The 22,551-nt window shown below is 39.3% G+C and overlaps 1 protein-coding gene across 9 annotated transcripts in view; it reads right to left on the bottom strand.

The window, feature by feature from the left end:
• TLK2 (tousled like kinase 2) overlaps positions 1-22,551 on the bottom strand; it is a 116,842-nt gene that overhangs the window by 54,736 nt on the left and 39,555 nt on the right. For 4 of the 9 annotated variants that reach the window (XM_047832609.1, XM_047832610.1, XM_047832606.1 and 1 more), the window contains exons 4-7: positions 22,421-22,490; positions 21,352-21,395; positions 20,523-20,618; positions 10,730-10,897 (exon numbers count right to left, since the gene is read on the bottom strand). In XM_047832609.1, the coding sequence (XP_047688565.1) occupies positions 10,730-10,897; positions 20,523-20,618; positions 21,352-21,395; positions 22,421-22,490 (378 nt within the window). The remainder of the gene's footprint in view (positions 1-10,729; positions 10,898-20,522; positions 20,619-21,351; positions 21,396-22,420; positions 22,491-22,551) is intronic. The other 5 variants (XM_047832612.1, XM_047832613.1, XM_047832611.1 and 2 more) reach the window with 2 other exon arrangements.

The following is a 22,551-nucleotide window of genomic DNA, read 5'->3' as shown; positions in this document are numbered from 1 at the left end:
TTATTGTGACAAATGAGTCCATGGTAGAAAAAAAAAATGCCCTCATTCTGATCATTCATTCAATATTAACTGTGGATCTCTGTGCCTGGTCCTAGTTAAACTCTAGAAATGCAAAACTGGAAAGCAAAGAGAGCTTAGTCTCCCAAATGAGAACAGAAGTCGCTGGCTCTTCCAAGCCGGCCACAGTAGTTGTTAATTTAGTCCAACCCCAACCTTGCAAAACACCTCCCCAGATGTCCATATTCTTTGCTCCTATTATAAAAGTAATACTGGCTTCTAATTCATGATGACAAGATGGATCTTCCAAAGTCCTACTGATATGCAGAAACACTTTTAAAATGAAATCACAAGAGCACTAAGAAACAAGAGAGAGTCAAGGATCAGAAATGCTTTAAAACATTACATTTTAAGAACCATTCAAAAACAGTTGGGTTCAGGTAGAGAAAGTAAAATACATTCATAGCTTAAAACATCACCAGTGAAACAGACTGGGTCGTTTCTAATTAAAGAAAAATTTTTTTAATGTTTATTTATTTTTGAGAGAGAGAAGAGTGTGAGCAGGGGAGGGGCAGAGAGAGAGATGGAGACACGGAATCCGAAGCAGGCTCCAGGCTCTGAGCTGTCAGCTTAACCAACTGAGCCACCCGGGTGCCCTTAGACTGGGTCTTTTCAAGGGAGCTCCTGAAAAGCTCACTTGAGATTTACATTCACAAAAACCAGGCGTAAACCATGTGACAATTACCATGCATTTAAAACCGGTAAGGTCCAGTATCGACCCCCTGGATCCCTCCCCTTGCATACTGAAGGGCCTGGATACTACCATTCTGACCCCAGGACAAAGCACAAGAACAGATCTCTTAAATAAGGCTTAAAAAAAAAAAAAAAAAAAGTAAAGATTTAAAAATGAAAAATAAGTGGGTCCAGGGGAGGGCTCCTGGTGTGAATATTGTGGCTTGAGGGAAAAAGCAAAGAAAGTACAGTACCCCTGCCCTCCACAACTGATATAATGGGGAAAGAAATGGAAGGTACTGCAAAGAGTAAAACAGCTCACCCATCAAAACAAAGCCCTCCTTATTTAGACACTGGTAGAGGAGCTGGCCTTCCTGCCCAGGGCTTACCAAACATCCACACAGTCAGCCCTCCCACCATCTGGGAAGCAGAACTATGCCACTTGCAAAGGAAAATCCACGCCAATAACCAATATTAACCACCTTACTACTTCATCCAACTAAAGCTGAAGACACATTTTCAAGAAAGCCAACAGCACAAAAGGAAGATCCAATGTGAAAAGACAAAGATCCAAGAGAAAACAGATAACTCCATAAAAACAACTTCAAAAATAAATTATGTCCCCAGACAAAGGATACATCTATAAAAATGAAAAAGCAAACAACATGAAAATAAACTTAAAATTATCAAAAATTTGAAAACTGAATAGATTAGCTAAATAACAAAATGAACATAGTTGAATACAGAATCAGTCATCTGGAAGACAATGCCAAGAAAATCTCTCAGAAGTGAGGCACCTGGGTGGCTCAGTTGGTTAAAAGTCGGACTCTTGATCTCAACTCAGGTCTTGATCTCAGGGTTGTGAATTCAAACCCTATGTTGGGCTGCACGTTGGGTGTAAAGCCTACTTTAAAAGGGGGGGGGGGGGGTGGGCGGTGCCTGGATGGCACAGTTGAGTACCTGATTCTTGATTTTGGCTTAGGTCAAGATCTCAGTTCGTGGGATTAAGCCCTGCCCTAACGGTGTGGAGCCTGCTTGGGGTTCTCATTCTCTCTCTCCCCCTCCCTCCCTCCCTCTCTCTCTCTGCCCTTCCCCTACTCACTCTTTCTCTTTCTCAAAATAAAAATAAACATTAAAAAAAAAAAAAGAAAAAGAAAATCTCCCAGAAGATAAAAAAAAAGTCAAATAAAGGAAAGAAAAGTTCAGAAACGTGAACAACACAGAGGCTCCAAAACAATCTAATAGGCTCTCCTGAAGAAAAAAATAAAGAGAGAGAAATAATCAAGGAAGAGTAAAATAAAAACTTCTCTGAGATAAAAAGGCACATTTTAAGAGTGAAAAAGCCTACTATATGACAAGTAGTATTAATGGAGAAAAACACAGTAGACAGACTTCAAGAACAAAAAGATACCATATACATCTCAATAGATGTAGAAAAAGCATCCAGCACTTTCATGATACAGACATTTAACAGACTCAGAAATAGAAGGATACTTTTTCTTTTTCTTTTTTTAAGTTTTTATTTATGTCTTTTGAGAGAGAAAGAGCAACTGGAAAAGGGGCAGAAAGAGAAAGGTAGACAGAATCCCAAGCAGGCTCTGCACTGCCAGCGCAGAGGCTGATGTAGGGCTTGAACCCATGAACCACAAGATCACGACCTGAGCCTAAGTCGAACGCTAAAGTGACTGAGCCACCCAGGTGCCCCAGAAGGTCACTTTTTCAACCCCCAAAAAGGCATCTCTGAAAAACATATAGCTAGCCTAATACTGTCAAAGATCACATGCTTTCCCCCGTAAGATCAGGAATAAGACAGGATGTCCACTTGAACCACTTTAAGTTAAAACTGCCAACATTGAAAGAAAATAAAGAGCCCTATATAAATGGAAAGTTATCTCATGTTAATGGAATAAAGACTTAGTATTTTTAAAAAGGCAATACTCCACAAATTGATCAAAAGATTCAGCACGACTGCCATAAATCCCAGGTGGTTCCTTTGCAGAAACTGAAAAGCTGATTCTAAAATTCTTATGGAAATGCATGGGATCCCACAGCCAAAACAATCCTGAAAAAGAACAAAGTTGAAGGAATCACACTGCCTGGTTTCAAAACTTAATTACTACAAAGCTATGGTCACTAAGACTGTAGTACTGGGGCGCCTGGGTGGCGTAGTCGGTTAAGCGTCCGACTTCAGCCAGGTCACGATCTCACGGTCCGTGAGTTCGAGTTCAAGCCCCGCGTCAGGCTCTGGGCTGATGGCTCAGAGCCTGGAGCCTGTTTCCAATTCTGTGTCTCCCTCTCTCTCTGACCCTCCCCCGTTCAGGCTCTGTCTCTCTCTGTCCCAAAAATAAATAAACGTTGAAAAAAAAAAAAAAAAAAAGACTGTAGTACTGACATAAGCATAGGCATATAGATCAATGGAGTAGAATCTGAGTCCAGAAATAAACGCTTTACATTTATGGTCAACTGATTTTTGACAAGGTGCCAAGACAATTCAATGGAGAAACAATAGTCTTTCCACACAAATGGTGCGGGGGGGGGGGGGGGGGGGGGGCAGGGGGGACCAACTGGATATCCATATGCAAAAGAATAAAGTTGGGCCCCCCCCCCTTCCTGACACCACACACAAAGAATAACACAAAATGGATCACGGACCTAAATATAAGAGCTAAAAGGACACTGAGAAGAAAATACAGAAGTAGAGTTTCATGACCTTATGTCAGGTTAAGGATTCTTAGCTAAAACACTAAAAGCATAAGCAATGAAAGAAAAAAGATAAACTGGACTTTTTCTAAATTAAAACCTTTTGTGCTTCAAACACTTTCAAGAAAGTAAAACAACAACCCACAAGAGAAAATACATGCAAATCATATAGTGGACATGGGTCCCTTTCAACTCAACAACAACAAAAATAGCTCAATTTACAAATGGACAAAGGATTTATATGACATTTCTTCAAAGAACATATACAAATGGCCATAAGAAAATTTTAAAAGTGCTCAGTATCATTAGTATTCAGGAAACGCAAATCAAAACCACAATGAGATATTACTTCACGTCCACTAGGATGGCTATAATCAAAACAACAGATAATGACAAGTGTTGACAAGGATGTGTGGAGGACCCTCATGTATTACTGCTGGGTTTGTAAAATGGTACATCTGCTTTGGAAAGCAGTTTGGCAATTCTGAAGAAATAGTTACCATAAGACCCAACGATTCCACTCTTTAGCACATACCTAAAATGACAACATACGCCTATACAAACTTGGACATGAATGTTCACAGCAGTATCATTCATAATAACCAAAAAGTAGAAACAACCAAAATGTTCATTAAATGATGAAAGCATAAAAAAGGCTGTGAGCAGCTGAGCACCAGGAGGAATGATTACATTTACAGATACACATCCACAAAAATCCATGAGACCATAAGGATAACCAAAGAAGAGAAAGTTAGGGGCGCCTGGGTGTCTCAGTTGGCTAAGTGTCTGACTTCGGCTCAGGTCATGGTCTCGTGGTTCATGAGTTCAAGCCCCGCATTGGGCTCTGTGCTGACGGCTCAGAGCCTGGAGCCTGCTTCACATTCTTTGTCTCCCTCTCTCTCTACCCCTCCCCCACTTTGTGTGCGCGCGCACACACACGTGCGCTCTCAAAAATAAACATTAAAAAAAGTTACATTAAAAAAAAGAAAGTTATATGTCAACATTTCATACAGCTATTCCTCCTTCCTTTAAAAATTAAAGTTTTATTTAAAAAATTAAAATTGGTAATTAAAAGGTAAGAACTAACCATTTAACCTGCTTTTCTGAAGAACTGTAAGTCAATGTAGCCAAAGAGGCCCAGATGCTGACAGGAAAGTTCTATTTTACATAAGAATAGATAGACATCAATAAAAGGTAAGTGTGATAATGTTAATCACGCTATCTAGGAAAATATCAATATTTCTTAGAAAATACCTGTTAAGTTATTCAGAGATAGGCGTTCAGAATTTCTGAATGTACTTTAAAATACTTCAGCATAAAACAATATGAAAGTACGTTTTTAAAAATCCAAGCTTTTAAGAATATCCTGTGTAATGTTAAAAGATGCAGCTTTCAAGAAAATAATAAACCTGACATTAAAAAAAAAAAAAAATCCAGAAGACCCTGACAACTAGAATTGTCTCATTCAATCAAAACTCATCAATGACTAGGATGGTTTTCTCAGTGAATCCAACACAACGACTTGGTTTTGCAATGCCTAATAATGAAACCATCATAATATTGTAAACGTTCCTTAAGTGTTTTCAAAGTCCTAGAAGAATTTGGAAAACAGAAAATACTAAATTATGGTTAAAATAAAATAATAAAAATAAAATAAAATAAAAAATAAATAGCACACACAACGTAACATTAACTAAAAAAACTGAAAGATGAGAAAGCAGATGGGTGACAGTTTGAGTATGTTAAATTCATCTCTTATAATGGAGAGTAGACAGGGGAGCCTGGGTGGCTCAGCTGGTTAAGTGTCCTACTTCGGCTCAGGTCATGATCTCTCAGTCCATGAGTTAGAGCCCCGAGTTGAGTTCTGTGCAGACAGCTCAGAGCCTGGAGCCTGCTTCAGATTCTGTGTCTCCCTGGCTCTCTACCCCTCCCTCCCTCGCTCGTGCGCTCTCTCTCTCTCAAAAATAAATAAACGTTAAAAAATTTTTAAAAATAATGGAGAATAGGGAGATCTTGTTTATAGTTAATTAAGAGATACATTATTTAGGGGTTGGGTGGCTCAGTCGGTTGAGCGTCCGACTTCGGCTCAAGTCATAATCTCACGGTTCATGAGTTCGAGCCCCGTGTCAGGCTCTGTGCGGACAGCTAGGAGCCTGGAGCCTGCTTCGGATTCTGTGTCTCCCTCTCTCTCTCTGCCCCTCCCCAGCTTGCACTCTGTCTCTCCCTCTCTCAAAAATAAATAAACATTAAAAAAATTTTTTTTAAAAAGAGATACATTATTTGAAGTTCAAACAGTAAATCAGTAGAAAATCTAAAACTCTGGACAGTGGTTACATTTCTGAGGGTTGCAAAGGAAAGACTCTTCTCCATCATTTTAATTTTTTTGTGAGCAACGTACATATACTAGTTTTACAATTTAGAAAATTGTATTATGGGGTGCCTGCGTGGCTCAGTCGGTTGAGCGTCAGACCAACTCAGGTCATGATCTCACGGTTCATGGGTTCAAGCCCCGCTTAGGGCTCTGTGCTGACAGCTCAGGGCCTGGAGCCTGCTTCAGATTCTGCGTCTCCCTCTGTCTCTGTCCCTCCCCCGCTCACATTCTGTCTCCCTCTCTCTCTCAAAAATAAACATTAAAAAAAAAAAAATTTTTATATTATCTTACAATTTAAAAAATCAACTTCCTGTATGTTAATTATACTTCAATAAAAAGAAGAAAAAATTGAATTTCCTATGCTAAAACATGTAAAATTACATTAACAATATAATTTTAGATATTTATAGAATCAAACTCGGGAGTGCCTGGATGGTTCACTCCAATTGAGCATTCAATTCTTGACTTGGGCTCAGGTCATGATCCCAGGGTCATGTGATCTAGCCCTCCCCCCCCCCCCCCCCCCTCCCCAGGAGATTATCTCTCTCCCTCTCCCTCTGCCCCTCTCCACCACTCACGTTCAGGCTTTCTCTCTCTCAAAAATAAATAAAAACAAAAAGGATCGAACTCACGATATTCTGCCACCTGCTATTTTTATTTATCAACATCTATCTAGACATCTTTCTCTGTCACCATATACAGTTGACCTTGGAACAACAGGGGTATGAACTGCACAGGTCCAGTTATATGAAGATTTTTTCAGTAAATACAGTGAGGTATTGTAAGTGTATTTTTTCTTATGAGTTTCTTTTCTTTTTTAAAAAACATTTATTTATTTATTTTGAGAGAGAGAGCATGAGCAAGAGAGGGGCAGAGAGAGACAGGGACAGAGAATCCTAAGCAGGCTCCATGCTCAGCATGGATGTGAGGCTTGGTCCTATGACCATGAGATCACGACCTGAGCTGATAGCAAGAGTCAGATACTCAACCAACTGAGCCACGGAGGCACCCCTCATATGATGCTCTTAATAACATTTTTTCTCTAGCTTACTTTATTCCAAGAATACAGTATACAATATAAATAACATACAAAATATGTGTTGACCAGCTGTTTATGTTATCAGTAAGATTTCTGGTCAACAACAGGCTGTTAATAGTTAAGTTGGGTGGGGGGGGGGGGTGGTCAAAAGTTATACTGCATGATTTTTGACTGCCAGCAGGGTGTTGGGTGTCCCAGTCCCCAATGTTGTTCAAGGGTCAACTGCGTATATACCTTTCTCATTTCTTCTGTCAACTGTATAGCATTCCATTAGACTCTATATGAAGGATGCCTTTATCAATTCACACAACATATAATTGCCCTGAGAGTGTGTTAGAGTAGATCCTGTTCTGGTATTGGAAAATCAAAAGGAACAAAGCAGGGGAGCCTGGATGGCTCAGTTGGTTGAGTGTCCAACTTTGGCTCAGGTCATGATCGCAGGGTTCGCGAGTTCAAGCCCCACGTTGCGCTTGCTGCTTTCTGTGTGGAGGCTGCTTCACATCCTCTGTCCCTCATTCTCTCTGCCCCTCCCCCACCCATGCTCTGTCTCTCCAGAAGAAACAAACATTAAAAAAGAAAAGTGAACAAAGCAAAGTCCTTGACCTGATGGACTTTCCATGCCAGTGGGGGCAGGGGAGGAGTCAGACAAGTAAATTATAGCAGGTCAGCTGGTGATAAGACTGAGAAGAAAAACAAGCAGGGCATAGGAGGTAGACATTGTGTGGAGTGGGCAAGGAGGAGTTGCTATTTAATAGAGTGTGATCAGGGTAGGCCTCTCTAATAGGGTAAATTCAAGCAGAGAACTAAAGAAGCATGGCAGACTTACTATCTGGGGGAAGAATGTTAAGACAAAGGCAACACCAAGTGTAAAGTCCCTGAGGTGAGAACATGCCAGGTAGTATTTGAGAAGGCAAGGTGGCCGGTGTGGATGGCACCTAGTAAGGAAGGGAGGTGGCAGTAAGAGATGGCCAAGTGGTGAGAAACAGACCACGCAAGTCTTTATGTGCCATTTTAAGTACCTTTGAGCAAACATGACTGAATCACTCTCATCGGTTGAAAACAGATTAAAAGGCAAAGAAGGTAGGAGCAAAGAATCCAGTGAGGAGGCTACTACCATAACCTTAGTGGGGGACAACGGTTTAGTTCAAGTAGTAGTAGGAGTAGTAGTAGGAGTAGTGAAGAGGTTAGAAGCAGTAGGAATCTGAACATAACCGTAATAGTAAGATTTACTGATGGATTTGTAACTGGGATATAAAATAAAGAGAAGAGACAAGAATGACTCCATGGTTTTTAAACAACTAGAAGGAGAGAATGGACAGTTACTGAGATGTGGAAGGCTGTTGAAGAAATGGGTTTGGATTGAATTCAGTTGTGGACATGTTAGGTTTGATATGCTTATCAGACATAAAGAAAAGTCTAGAAGCAACTGACTACATACATTTGGAATTCGGGGCAGGGCTCTGGGCTGGAGATATAAACTTGGAAGTGCTCTGCATATGGGTGATAACTAAAGCAAAGAAACTCAATGAGATTATGTAGAGAATAAAGGCAGACAAAAGTCTGAAGACGGAGCCCTGGGGCACTCCACTGTTTAGAGGTCTGGGAAATGAGAAAGAACAAAAAGAGTGGAAGCGGAGGGGAGCACAAGAGGACGTGCTTGGAGAAAGGAGTCATCAGTTATGGCTAATGAATCATGCTGGACAGATACATTCTGAGGACTGATCACTGGGTGCAGCAGTGTGGAGGTCACAGACACCCTCGATACAAGTTCCTGTGAAACACCGGTGAAGGGAAACACTTCCGGATTTCTGCAATAAACATCTTCATATAGTTTTATGGGAATAGAATTCCTGGGTCCCAGGACATGTAAATTTAACACTCAGATACAAACCAATTTGTCCAAGAGACTGCACCAATTTAGAGTCAGTATAAAACTTGCATGTGTATCTAAACTATAATCTACACTGAGAATTATCAAATGTAACAATCCTTAACACTCTGACAGGTCAAAAGTGTTACACCTTGTTTTATTTTGCATCTCTCCACGGCTGAACTTAGGCAGTTTTCATGTTATTAGTCATCTGTCTTCCCTCCACCTACCCCGTAAAACTGCCTGCTAATTAATAGCTTTTGCCTATTTGTCAGGAAACTGCTGGTCTTTATTTATTAAAAACGTTTTTTTAAATATGTTCATGTTAACTCTTTTGCTTTCTTCTTTCTTTAGACTACTAAGCTTATATCCTGGCTGGAACTGCAGAGAAGCAAAGAGATCCAGAACTGTACCAAACCATTTAAGCCTTTGTTTTTCACATTTATTTCCCTGTTCCTTCTTCAGACACGTTCATTTCTTACTCTTCTCTGCCATCTCTCCTCTCCATGAGAACAATCTGGCTATAGCACCTGCACTCCTCTGACAGCCTGAGTGCACGAGCTGATAGGACTGAGGAAGCCGTTATCCACGTGCACCCATCCCAATACCTTTTTTGGAAGGTTCACAATAGAGGACCGAGTTTTGCTGATCGAAATCCTGGGTACTTAGCTACATGCCTGTCACATAGTGGGCATTCAGTAAGTATTCGTGCAATAAACAAAGGGAACTCCCCTCAAGTGAAATGGAAATAGCTTTCAAAAAGGCAATAAAAGAACATAAGGACAAACAAACCTCTGATTATCCAAGGTTTTGCCTGGGAAAGTTAGCTCGAAGATGAAGATTTAATGGTCAGTGAATAGTAAACAATGTAATTTTTACACACGCGCACAGACACACGCTCTGTAAGCATACTATAAAGAACCACAACATTCTCACACAAACTATGCCATACTACTGTCAGGCCCACACACAGGACTGTATTGGTCAATTCTCCAATTTTGTTTCTGACACCCACAGATAAAATTAGACCCTCTTCACACAAGAAGTCTCTCCATTCCTCTGATGCTTAAAAAATTCTCTGAGTTTAAAAGCTGTACCATCTCTTTGAGGAAAAGCAATAATAACGGTAAGAAAGTATTCCAAGTTGTGCACAATGGTTCGCTAATTACTTCATAATTTTTATTTCCTTTCCTTAAGGCACCCACCCTTTTCATGGCCTTTTTGAATACAACTGCATGTGGATTAATGACTCAGAATCCACGAAACAAATAAAGAGGAAACTTAGGTTACAAGTGGAGCGAATGAACCAGGAGAAGAGAAAGAAATTTGGATCAGTGATGACTTTAGCTCTGAAAGAGGCCCCCAAAAATGGAAGAATAGGGCAACGGGGCTTTCCCTTGCTCTGTATCATCTGTGGTGGGGCACAGAAACCAAGAAAAATAACAACTCTGGAGTCAAACTGCACTAGATAATTTGGTAAGTAAAAATGGGGTCAAACCTACTTGTTCTCCAAGGAGAGAGAAAGAAGCAAGCTGAGAACAGCAAACAGGTAGCCAAATACTCCTGGAAAAAGTATCTGTCCCAACACTGTGAAGAGGTGAGAGGAGGCAAGCGTACAGGTCACGCCAGTACCACGGAGGGGAGACAGACTGGCACACACACTACAGAATGCCCGCCTACCTGCTAACATTTTCTCACCTACACGCTGCTTCAAATAAGTGACGCCTGGAGTTTGGCGACTTTAATTAGACAAGTACTCTGGCTGTAACGGAATTTGATCTGTATCTTCTTCACTTCTTTGTCAACCTAAAACCGTATTTTCTTTCCCACGGTGTGCCCAGACTTTAACAAAGTAGTCCCTCTCACCCCCTGGAACCAAGGGACACTGAAGAAAACCACGCTACCTTTAGAAGGCACACAGTTAGTAACGGCATCATCTCTTCACAAACATAATTCCTCAAACTCCATCAAGGAGCTCGAGGGCAACACGGATCTGCATCAGGTCAGCCTTGGTACTCACTGACACAAAGGTGAAGCAGAGGCCAGCTCCCCTCTGCGCCAGCTGCTCCGTGTCAAGCCGAGGCTTCGCCAGCATCACCGACATGAGGGTTGGCAGAGCGGACTGCTCCTCCGACACCTCCTTTGCAGCGCTGCCATCTAAGCCATAGAGGGGCTGCTCTACCCGCCGCTGCAAAACATCAAAGAAACCCCACGGATTACATGAGAAAGCAGCCAGAAACTGCCAAAACACATAATGGATTAAAACACAGCGCATAGAAGAGTAATTTTTGAAAAACACCTTCTCTGAAAACAAATATGGACAGCATAATCACAGTGTCGCTGGATTATAACTTATCTGTAAATCTGGGATAGTATCTCACTTGAATTCTGTAAAATTAATTGTATTTTACAATTTTAATTGTTCCGTATTTCTACAACTGAAATTGCAGTTTACTTTGCAGAGTTCAACAAATCGACTTCACAATACCTTCAAACCTACAAAGGAAATGTTATTTCTATCCTGTAGGTAAATGAGGATGAAGACATTTGTCCCCTAATTTACAGGAAGCTTATTTCACTCTCAATTCTATCCTTACCATGCTATACTTATATGCAAAAATCGAAAATAAATACAAGCAACACAATTTCCACAGAACACTAAAAGAATGATATAACACAATTATGTATGGTTTATTCCAGAAATGTAAGGATGGTTCGTTATTAGCAAATCTACCGATATAATTCATTACATTAGTATTGGGGAGCGGAGATATCAAGATTCTTCCCTTTAGATGCCAAAAGAGGATTTGCACATTGTTGGGCAACTCTTAAAAACAAAAACAAAAAACACTGGGAGTATCCATCTTTAATACAACACAGTATTTTTTTTCAGAGATGAACATAAATTAACGGTGCCATACCAAAGACACACTCAATAAAGTTAAGAAAACTAGAAAGGGGTTAACACATTAATATCACAATCATTCAACATTATTACAGAAGGTTTAGCAATGTGGTAAGGGGGGGAATGAGGTATAAACAAGGGGAAATATTAAAGATTAAAAAGTGTCATTTTTGGATGATATAACTATTCACAAAGGAAACTAAGCAAATCAACTGAAAAACAACAAATAAGAGCTCGGTAAGATGGTCGAATACAAAATAAATATACAAAAAACAACAGCTTCCCCATATACCAATAATTGATTATTATCAGAATATATAATGGAAGAAAAAGCAGATTCAAAATTTCAAAAAATCTATACGAGAGAAATAAGTTTAGAAATTAACTTAAGAAATATGGAGATTACATAGAAGAAAACCTACAGATTCACTGGCAGATGTAAAAGATGATCTACACGGTAATACCATGGGCCTGCATTCAAATTTTATAAATGTCAAATTTCTTTAAAAGCCAACGCATGTGGCTTTTTATTTACTTTTGTTTTCCTTTTTTCTCTCTCTCTCCTGCTACGAGAGAGTGCTGTAGTGGTGCAGTGATCACAGTGTCACTCTTGCTCTCTTTTGGGAGTTGATTTGGTGGAATTTCACACATTAATTCTAAGGTTCACTTGGAAAGATAATCAAAATTAGCCACACAACTGTTGATAAAGAACAGCAGGGAAACTTGACTAGTTATTAAAACATACCACAAAACAGCAAGACCACATCAGTATAATACCGGTACATGAGCAGACAGATCAATCAGTGGCACAGAACAGAAAACTCAGAAACAGACCCCTATAATATGGATATATAATCTGTGATTAAGCTGTGTTTCAGATTAGTGGGAATTTACTAAATAGATGGTAGGGTATTTGTATAGGTATCAGAAAAAAGTAGAAAAGCAGATTGCTTCCTTATACATAAAAATTACAAGGAAATACAAACAAGTATTTCTATGACTTTCTAGTGGTGAAGGACTTTTTAAGCATGACATTAAAAATACAAACCATTCAGGTATATCTCAGAATAACATAAAACCAGTAAGACACAAAGGAAAACAGTGACAAATTTGACTCCAAATTTTTTTACTCCGGAATGGCAAAAGTCAACCTGAAGTTAAAAGATAAAATTATAAATAGGCAAAAATGTTTACCATATAAATGACAATGAGTTAACAACCTTAATAAATAATGTGCTCCTCATCAGGAAGAAAAAAACAAACACTCTGATAAATAAATAGGCAAAGAACTTAAAGAAGCATTAAAAGAGAAATCCAAAAGGCCACTAAACTTATGAAAATACGTTTAATATCACTAATGAAGAAATGCAAGGTAAAACAAGGTATTCTTCTGGCAAAATTACAGTGATAAACTTCAGTATTAGGAGGGTACACGGAAACTGGGACCTGCGAACTGCTGATAATCTGCTAGCAATTATGTGATGACATTTTAAAGTAAGCATATTCTTTGACTAGGGAATTAGAGCTTGGAAATTTATCCAAAGCAAAAGAAAAGAAATGCGAAAGACACACACACACACACACGGACATTTGTTACGGCACTATTTAGAGGACAAAAAAAATGTTTACAGGATACTGGTTACACAAATAAAACAACAGAAATTAGGAAACTATTATATGAACATACATGTACACACATATATGCCCAGTAAACCCTTTAATAACAGTTCTGGAGGAGACCTGAATTGTTGGACTTTCATAACATGTATGTACCCCTTCATGAGGAAAAACTAACATTTTCATTTTAGAAAATAAAAGTAAAATAAACTAACCAAAATGATCCCAACAAAAGAATTTAGGTTTTTAATCTGTAAGCGGAGTCCACCTCCTCGAGGCCAACACTCCTACCCCAACCAAATGCAACTGTTTAAATTCAGGCTCCAATGTGCTTGTGATACCCATTCACAGCAATATCTGCACTACTTGGGAGACTATATCTCCGAAGCCCCAATACTAAAATTAATCATTCTGTTATGTACTCAATAAATGTTTGCCAAGGGTTGAAAGATTTTTATAGAATATTTCTGGAAATACAGCAGGCTAAGATGTTTGAACTAACCTTCCCTTAGAAAATGATTATAAAAACAGGACAAAACATGGGGAAAAAAAAGATGTTAAAAGCATTGAAGAGTTGATAAAATAAGGGATCTGCCAGGGCAAAAATTTAAGGGAAATTAGGAATGCAAGACACTTAAATGAAGCATTCAAGTCATATTTGCCCTAAGGGTACCTGCAGATCTTGACCATCCTGCTTACAGAGCACAAGGTGCCAAACGGATCGTCACAGGCCAAAGTCCACTGAGGGCAGGGGGTTCAATAAGGAAACCCTTCGCACTTCAAGCTTCAAGGACTTTCAAAGGGTTATACTCTAAGGGAAAATGTAAACCAGGAGAAAAATTTCCTCCACCCTCAGAGAACTACAAGGAAGTTGCCCTGGCAATACAGGGAGCGGGGGCTCCCCTGAGAAATGTTAACGCAATCCAGATCAATACCGACTGGGTGGCTGCAACAAACAAACAAAATAAACCAATCAAACAAAATGCAAGCCATGAATTCAGCGGTTTAAAGTAGTACTGGATGGGTAAAATCTCTAGGCATTTGGAAGAAGCAAAGAAAAATTCTCCCTGGAGGAACACATCTTTTAGATCTCAAAGAAATTTCACAAATAATTTTTCAGGAAAAATGAGCGGCACACAGTCAAAAAACCAAAGAAGCGTAAAAGAAATAAAGCCCTGAGCAACAGCTAGGAAAAACAACAGACAACAAATAGATTCATAACACATCAAATGCCAGAATTATCAAATACAGATTATAAATACTCTACTAAATAAATAAATAAAAGACAAACTTGAAAATATCAGCAGGGAACACAATAACAAAAATTAACAATTCAGTGCAGTTGGACAGCGTGGGTGGCTCAGTCGATTGAGTGTCCAACTTCGGCTCAGGTCGTGATCTCAACGTTTGCAAGTTCAAGCCCCACATCAGGCTCACTGCCGTCAGCACAGAGCTCATTTCAGATCCTCAGATCCTCTGTCCCCCTCTCTCTGCCCCTTCCCTGCTTGCGCTCTTTCTCTCAAAAATAAATAAACATTAAAAAATAATAATAATAATACAGTGAGGTTAACAGCAAATTAGATGCAACAAAACAAGAGAATCTGGGACCAGAAAGGCAAGAAACTATCCAGAGTGGAGCAAATGGAGACTAAGAGAAAGTAGAAAAAAGTCAAAAGGCAAAGTGATAAGGTGAGATGGTGTGACACACAATTAATTGGAATTTCATAGGAAAAAGAAAAAGAGAACAGGGCAGAGACAATATCTGAAGAGACAATGGCTAATAATTATCCAGAACTGGTACAAGACCCAACAAAAAACCCTAACACTTTACAAACAAGAGAAATAAAAGGATGCATCATAGTGAAACTGCAGACCACCACAGATGGAAGATTTTTAAAGCAGCCAGGGGAAAACAAGAGCAGATAATTTCAAAGAAATGAGAGATATATGAAAGTTGTTTTCTCAGTAGTAACAATGGGAGTCAAAAGATGGTAATAATACATTCAGCTGTTAAGAGAAAAAAAATGCCAATGTAAAAATATACACAGCAAAAGTATCTTTCAAGAATAAAAGCAGGGGCGCCTTGGGTGGCTCAGTTCGTTAAGCGGCCGACTTCAGCTCAGGTCATGATCTCACGGTCTGTGAGTTCGAGTCCCGCGTCAGGCTCTGTGCTGACAGGTCAGAGCCTGGAGCCTGTTTCAGATTCTGTGTCTCCCTCTCTCTGACCTTCCCCCATTCATGCTCTGTCTCTTTCTGTCTCAAAAATAAATAAACGTTAAAAAAAATTAAAAAAAAAAAAAAAGAATCAAAGCGAAATTAAGTACTTTAAGCAAACAAAACTCCTCAGCAGATACATATAAAAGAATACTAAAGGAGTACTTCAGGTAGAAGGAAAGGGACCCTAGGTAGAAGCCGTAAGATGCAAAAAAGAAAGAGGCAAATGAACACTGACAGTAAAATGGATGAACAGTGACAATATAAACTAATAATGTTGTATGAGGCTAAAAAAAAAAAACAAACAAAAGCAAAATACAAACATACACCACCACCACCACCAAGTTAGTAGCAAGTAAATGGAGTTAATGTTCTGAGGTCACTGTTTATTTGGGAGGAGGATAAAGATACTATTAACATCAAACTTTGGCAAACTGAAAATATGTGTGGTAATTTCTATGAGAAACACCGAACAGGACCTAGCTTCTAGTGGAGAATGAGAATACACAATGATTAACCTGCCCCCCCAAAAAAACAACAACCCAAATAAAGCAAGAAATGAAAGAAAAGAGAATATGCAGCATGAATAGAAAACACATTAAAAGATGGCAAATAAATGCTAAAGGGGCGCCTGGGTGGCTCAGTTGGTTGAGCACCTGATTTCAACTCACTCAGGTCATGGTCTCGCAGTTCACAAGTTCGAGCCCCGCACTGGGCTCTGTGCTAACAAACAGCTCAGAGCCTGGAGCCTGCCTCAGATTCTGTATCTCTCCCCCGCCCTCCCCCCGCTCATGCTCTGCCTCTCTCTGTCTCTCAAAAATAAATAAATGTTAAAAATAAATAAAATAAAATAAAATAAAATAAAATAAAATAAAAGCTAACGTTAAAAAAATACTTTAAACAGAATAAAGAAAAATTCAACTATTTGTCAGGTATACTGAAAACATAATGAAAAGCTGGTAGTATAAAAATGGAAATATCTATACCATATACTGGTTTGGATACATTAAATATTGGATAAAATGCATTTAGAGCAAAAAGTACCATAAGAGATGAAGGGTCACTTAATAATACACAAAGCAAAACTATAAATACATGAAGAAACAACTCGCACAATCATGAGAGATAATAAATACACCTCTCTTGGTAACTGCCAGGACAAACAACCAAAAATCAGAATACAGAAAATTTAAAAACTATGATTAAACTCCATGATTAACAAAACTGACTTAATGACAGAACAAAACTATATTGTTTAGGGATACACACATGGTCGAACTGTAAGGAAGAGCACATTATAATCACGAAAGTTAGAATAGTGGTTGTTTCCAGGGTAGAGAGCGTTGTAATCAGAGAAGAGCACACAGGTTTCCAGGGTGCTGGAAATATTTTACTTCTTGACCTAAGGAATGATTATATGGAGTTAACTTTATAAGGATTTCCTTTTTGTGAAGGGCCACACAAATATTTTAGGCGTTACAGGCCATATAACATCTCTGCCATATATTCTTCTGTCTCCACAACTCTTTAAAAATCTAAAAATCATTCTTAGTCTGCCAGCTATGAGTTGTAGTTTTTACCAAACTCCTGCATTAAAAGTCTCATGTTTTAGGTACTTCTTTGTTTTCAACAAAAAATACAAAAGAACCTGGGAATGCAAGCTGGTGTAGCCACTCTGGAAAACGGTATGGAGGTTCCTCAAAAAACTAAAAATAGAACTACCCTACCACCCAGCAATTGCACTACTAGGCGTAGATCCACGGAATACAGGTGTGCTATTTCGAAGGGGCACATGCACCCCCATGTTTACAGCAGCACTATCAACGATAACCAAAGTATGGAAAGAGCCCAAATGTCCATCGATGGATGAATGGATAAAGAAGATGTGGTATGTATATATATATACACACACACAATGGAGCATCAAAAAGAATGAAATCTTGCCATTTGCAACTACATGGATGCAACTGGAGGGTATTATGCTAAGTGAGATTAGTCAGTCAGAGAAAGAAAAAAATCATATGACTTCACTCATGTGAGGACTTTAAGAGACAAAACAGATGAACGTAAGGGAAGGGAAACAAAAAGAATATAAAAACAGGGAGGGGGACAAAATAGAAGAGACTCATAAATATGGAGAACGATCTGAGGGTTTAATGGAGGGGTCATGGGAGGGGGGATGGGCTAAATGGGTAAGGGGCACTAAGGAATCTACTCCTAAAATCGTTGCACTATATGCTAATTTGGATGTAAAATTTTAAAAATAAAAAATAAAATTAAAAAAATACAAAAAAATACTTAGGGGGGAAAAACTAAAATAATTCTTTATCCATCGATTCTTCTTTTCTTTTTTTTTTTTAATTTTTTTTCTTTTAACGTTTATTTATTTTTGAGACACAGAGAGAGAGAGAGCATGAACTGGGGAGGGTCAGAAAAGAGGGAGACACAGAATCTGAAACAGGCTCCAGGCTCTGAGCTGTCAGCACAGAGCCTGACGCGGGGCTCGAACCCACGGACCGCGAGATCATGACCTGAGCCGAAGTTGGACGCTTAACGAACTGAGCCACCCAGGCGCCCCTCGATTCTTCTTTTCAACAACTCTGAGCATCTGCTATGTGTGCCAAGCACGGTGTTAAAGACCAAAAACTGAACAAGATATTATCTCTTCACGTCAAGTCAAAAAAACAGTAATAATAATTATACCGTTAGGTAATAAGACTGAGAGACAGAAACAGCAATCAACTACAAAGCAAAGTCCCTGGTCTCATGAGATTAACATTCTAGTGGAAGAAGATGTGCAACAGATTAACCAAATAGTTAAAAATTAAAATATAGGAGCGCCTGGTTGGCTCAGTTGGTTGAACGTCCAACTCCTGATTTCAACTTAGGTCATGATCTCACAGTTCATGAGTTTGAGCCCCATGATGGGCTCTGTGCTGACAGCATGAACCTGCTTAGGATTCTCCCTCCCTCTCTCTCTGCCCCTGCCCTGCTTGCTTGCTCACACTCTCTCTCAAAATAAATAAACTTAAAAAATTTTTTTAAATTAAAATGTTAGTAAATAAAAATATTAAAATCATACCACACACCAGTGACAATGAGTGATCTACAACAAAACACACAACAATATGGATTCATCTCACAGAAGTAATGTTGAACAAAAGAAGACAGACATAAGAGTGTACATTGTATGATTTCTTTCATACAAAATACAAAAACAGAAAGAAAAAAAACATCTCTGCTGTTAGAAATCAGGACAGTGGCTATTCCCAATGACAGGGAGGGGGCTAATAACTGGCAGGGAGCATAAGGGGGTTTGGGGAGGGAGGCTGGTAATATTTCTTTCTTGTGTTGGAATACTTTAAGCACTTTAATTGGTTTAAAAATTAAAAATAGGGGCACCCTGCCGGCTCAGGCAGTGGAGCATGCACCTCTTGATCTTGGGGTTGTGAATCTGAGCCCCACGTTGGGTATAGAGATTACTTTACAAATTCTAAAAAAAAATTTTAATGAACATATAAATAAATGTTAAGAAAAATAGACACAAGCCTCCTCAACAGTTACCTACAAACCCTCAACCTAACCAAATAGATCTACACATCAAACATTTCTAACTTTTTTTAAAATGTTTATTTTGAGAGAGAGAGCTCACATGCACGTGCAGGAGTGCGGGGGGGGGGGGGGAGGAAGGGAGAGAGAGGGAGAGGGAAAGGGAGAGACAGACAGACAGAGACAGAGACAGAGACAGAGAGAATCTCAAGCAGGTTCCGTGCTGTCATCATAGACCCTGATGTGGAACTTGATCTCATTACCGTGAGATCGTGACCTGAGCTGAGATCAAGAGGAGGACACTTCCAGTTGAACCATCCAGGCACCCCTTTACATTTCTAACACTTTAAAATATAGCCAGGATGACAAGATAATAGCCAAATTTTCAAGTTGGATACAGTTTACCAAGTGCTTTAATAACTGCGGTCACCTTAATGAACGCATGTCTTTACGAGATAGAAGAGGAAAAGAAACGCATTCTAAACACTTTAACACAGAAGACTAAATCACTTAGGAGAAGATCAGTATTACCCAACTCTGCTAAGGTAGCAGAGTCAAACAGCTTTCCTAAAAACAGACCTAGCACAAAAACTGAACATAGGGAGATCCCTCTTCCCCCAAATCCCAAAGCAATACCTGAGGCATCAGCAGACAGAACACACTCCTGAGTACAAAGATCTTGTACGGTATCAACAAATTATCCAAAGGCACTCAAGTAAATTAACACAAAATCCCCTACTAGGTAGCTAGCTCAGGAGTCTCAATCTCGGCACCAGTGACAATTGGAGCAAGAAACTCTTTACTATGAGGGCCTATTCTGTACTTTGTAGGATGTTTACTAGCATCTGGCCTCTGCCTACTAGATGCCTATAGCTCCCTCCTCCCACCCTCCAGTTGTGATCAAAAATTACTCCAACAGTGCCAAATGTTCCCTGAGAGGCAAAACTACCCCACGTTGAGAACCACTAATCTGGCTATAATGGTCTTAAGATCTTCAGTTCTCACTTGAAGGAAGGAAACAGATGGGCTTGGCTGGCTCGGTTGGTGAAGGCTGCGACTCTTGATCTCAGGGGTTGTGAGTTCGAGCCCCACACTGGGCGTAGAGATTATTTAAAAATAAAAATCTTATTTAAAAAAAAAAAAAGGGAAGGTAACAAACCCATCTCAAATTTGAGTAACATGAGTTTCTCTACCACATCACTGAGAAAGCCTTGAAAATAAATCAAATGCCAAACTTATATTTAAGTTTGGCAAGGATACAAAGTTTACGTTTAAATTGGAAATCATTTCCTTGACGGAACTGAGCTGTAGGCTTAGAGGTAACTTACTATACTGAGAAACAGGGGTAGCTCTTGTGCAACATAAATTTACGGAGACAGACTTGAGTCTCAGTGACTCACAGGTAGCACTCAATGTTTCTCCTCAGTGCCTCATTCCCCTGGGTAGTTAACGGAAGAGAAACTGCTGGAGTGATCCTGGGTTCTCGCCTCCTACAACAGGTGTCAAATTTCTCCAGGTGAATGCTTACCGGTAAGGGATTGGATAAGGAATGTTGCGGTGAGGATCGTGCAACTGGCGGAACACTTCTGCCAGGGCTGGTTCCTGGCCCGCTTCCCCCAGCAAACTGGCCAACAGGGAAAAACGGATATGAATAATTCAAAACAGTACTGTGCTTCAGATAAGGAGAGTAAAAGATTAACACACAAACAGGTCTTAATTATATGGCCCCTTTAAGTCAATACATCTCATGCTAAAGAGAAAAATACCATGTAAGTCAAATTTTGGCTAGCTTTTCAGCGAGATTTTAAGAAGGAGCTCCAGCAGAAATGTACCAAAAAGATATAAAGAAAACGTGGCTGAAAGCTGAAGGTACACATGGTTTTGAAAGGACATCAGAGAAGAATGTTTTCCCTTCTTGTCTCAAAATAACCCGAAGCAGGAATACAGTGGTACAGTGGATGTTAGTGTCTTCTTTAGGAACCACTAACGATGGGTCAGTGAGCTCGCTACGTGTCCCACCGAACTAAAGGGAAGAGGACAAAAGAAGAGTCCAAGTCACTCCATTTCAATCTTTGCAAGACCCGAAACCTAGTCTGGCCAAGAGAAACATCACCTCATTTGTGAATTTTTATATCATCACAGACAAGACACATCATAAACAAATTTAAATCTAGGAAGTCAGCAGCAGTTTCCTCTTAACAGAGAGAGATGGGCCAACATCAGATTGATGAAGACGGGGAGGAAGGGGAGGAGAGCACAGTAAAGGCAAAACACTGCTTTCTAAAGCCTTAAATGAAGGCAAGGATTCAGATTTTTAAAAAATCACTATAAACTTTTTTTCCAAAAATTTAACTTACCTCAAAGTAATCACTAATCTTATGTCCCCTAGGAGTGCCTTTCCCTGAAAATGAAACCAAAGTAAGTATAGTTTTTCCAACAACATACGTAAACCATCATTCACTAAAACGTACTATGCATTCACTAACTGCGTATGTCATCATCAATTCAAGTACTGGCTTTACTTTTAACAAATAAGCCAAATTACCTGTATCCTAAGAACAGAGACAGTTTCCTCCATCTAATAAATGCCTTAATAAGCAGTGAAAGGAAGACTTTTTCTCAGCTTGCTTTCCTTTAAGATTTGCTAATCTTTCTTTTATAATATGGTAAGAAAACCTAGGCCACAGCTATGAATCAAAATAAAACAAATGTACAGTCCATGCCCTCAATCAAGAGAACAAAAAATTCAAAACAAACTCACCAGGACTAAAGGGTTTTATGCTAGGCCACAAAAAACTTTATGTGACCATGTCGCTTTGGGACAATTTTCTGCCCCCTGCCCAAAAGTAAAAAATAATTTGTAGATAAAAAAATAAGAAAAATGCAAAAAAGACTGTGACTTCCATTCCTTAGAGGGGGTGGAGGTGACGAAGCAAGCCATTTATTCCCTCTTTAATTACACAAAGATATTCGGCATCATAACCCATCATATTTATAGATTTAGCCCACTGGGTGCCAATGCTCAACTGAATTGCCACAGGAGAGCAGGTACAAAGGACAGCCATGTAAATGAAACCATTTCTGGCTACCAATTATTAACAAATCACTGAGCTAATGCAAGACATAGTTACAACACCAATGTAACCTCTTTTCTGTATAATACACGCTTAGTCTGAAGAAAAACCTGTGGTGAGAAGATCGTTAACTTACAACAGGGAAAACAAGGGTCCCCAAAGAACTGACACTTTTGGCAAGTGTGTATCAAATGGCGAGTCTATAATAAACAGCCTGATACTCCCTTAAGGTACACAAATCTCCTTTGTTAGGAATCCCTGTGTAGGAACTAATTATTTCGTGTGAGTTAGAAATTCTAAGTATCTAAATTCCAAGAACTTAGTATTTTTATTGGTATGAAATTATTAATACCTTGGCTAGTTTCATATGGTTCAGCTTTTCTTTTCCGGTTTCGCTGGTCATTCTGTTTTTTCTCAGGAGTCTGTTAAATACCATATACATCACAATTAGCATTTTGTTAACTTTTTCACATTATGAGAGTA

This window comes from Prionailurus viverrinus, chromosome E1, assembly GCF_022837055.1.
Source record: "Prionailurus viverrinus isolate Anna chromosome E1, UM_Priviv_1.0, whole genome shotgun sequence".
Lineage (NCBI taxonomy): Eukaryota > Metazoa > Chordata > Mammalia > Carnivora > Felidae > Prionailurus > Prionailurus viverrinus.
This window is presented reverse-complemented; position numbering and strand designations above follow the sequence as displayed.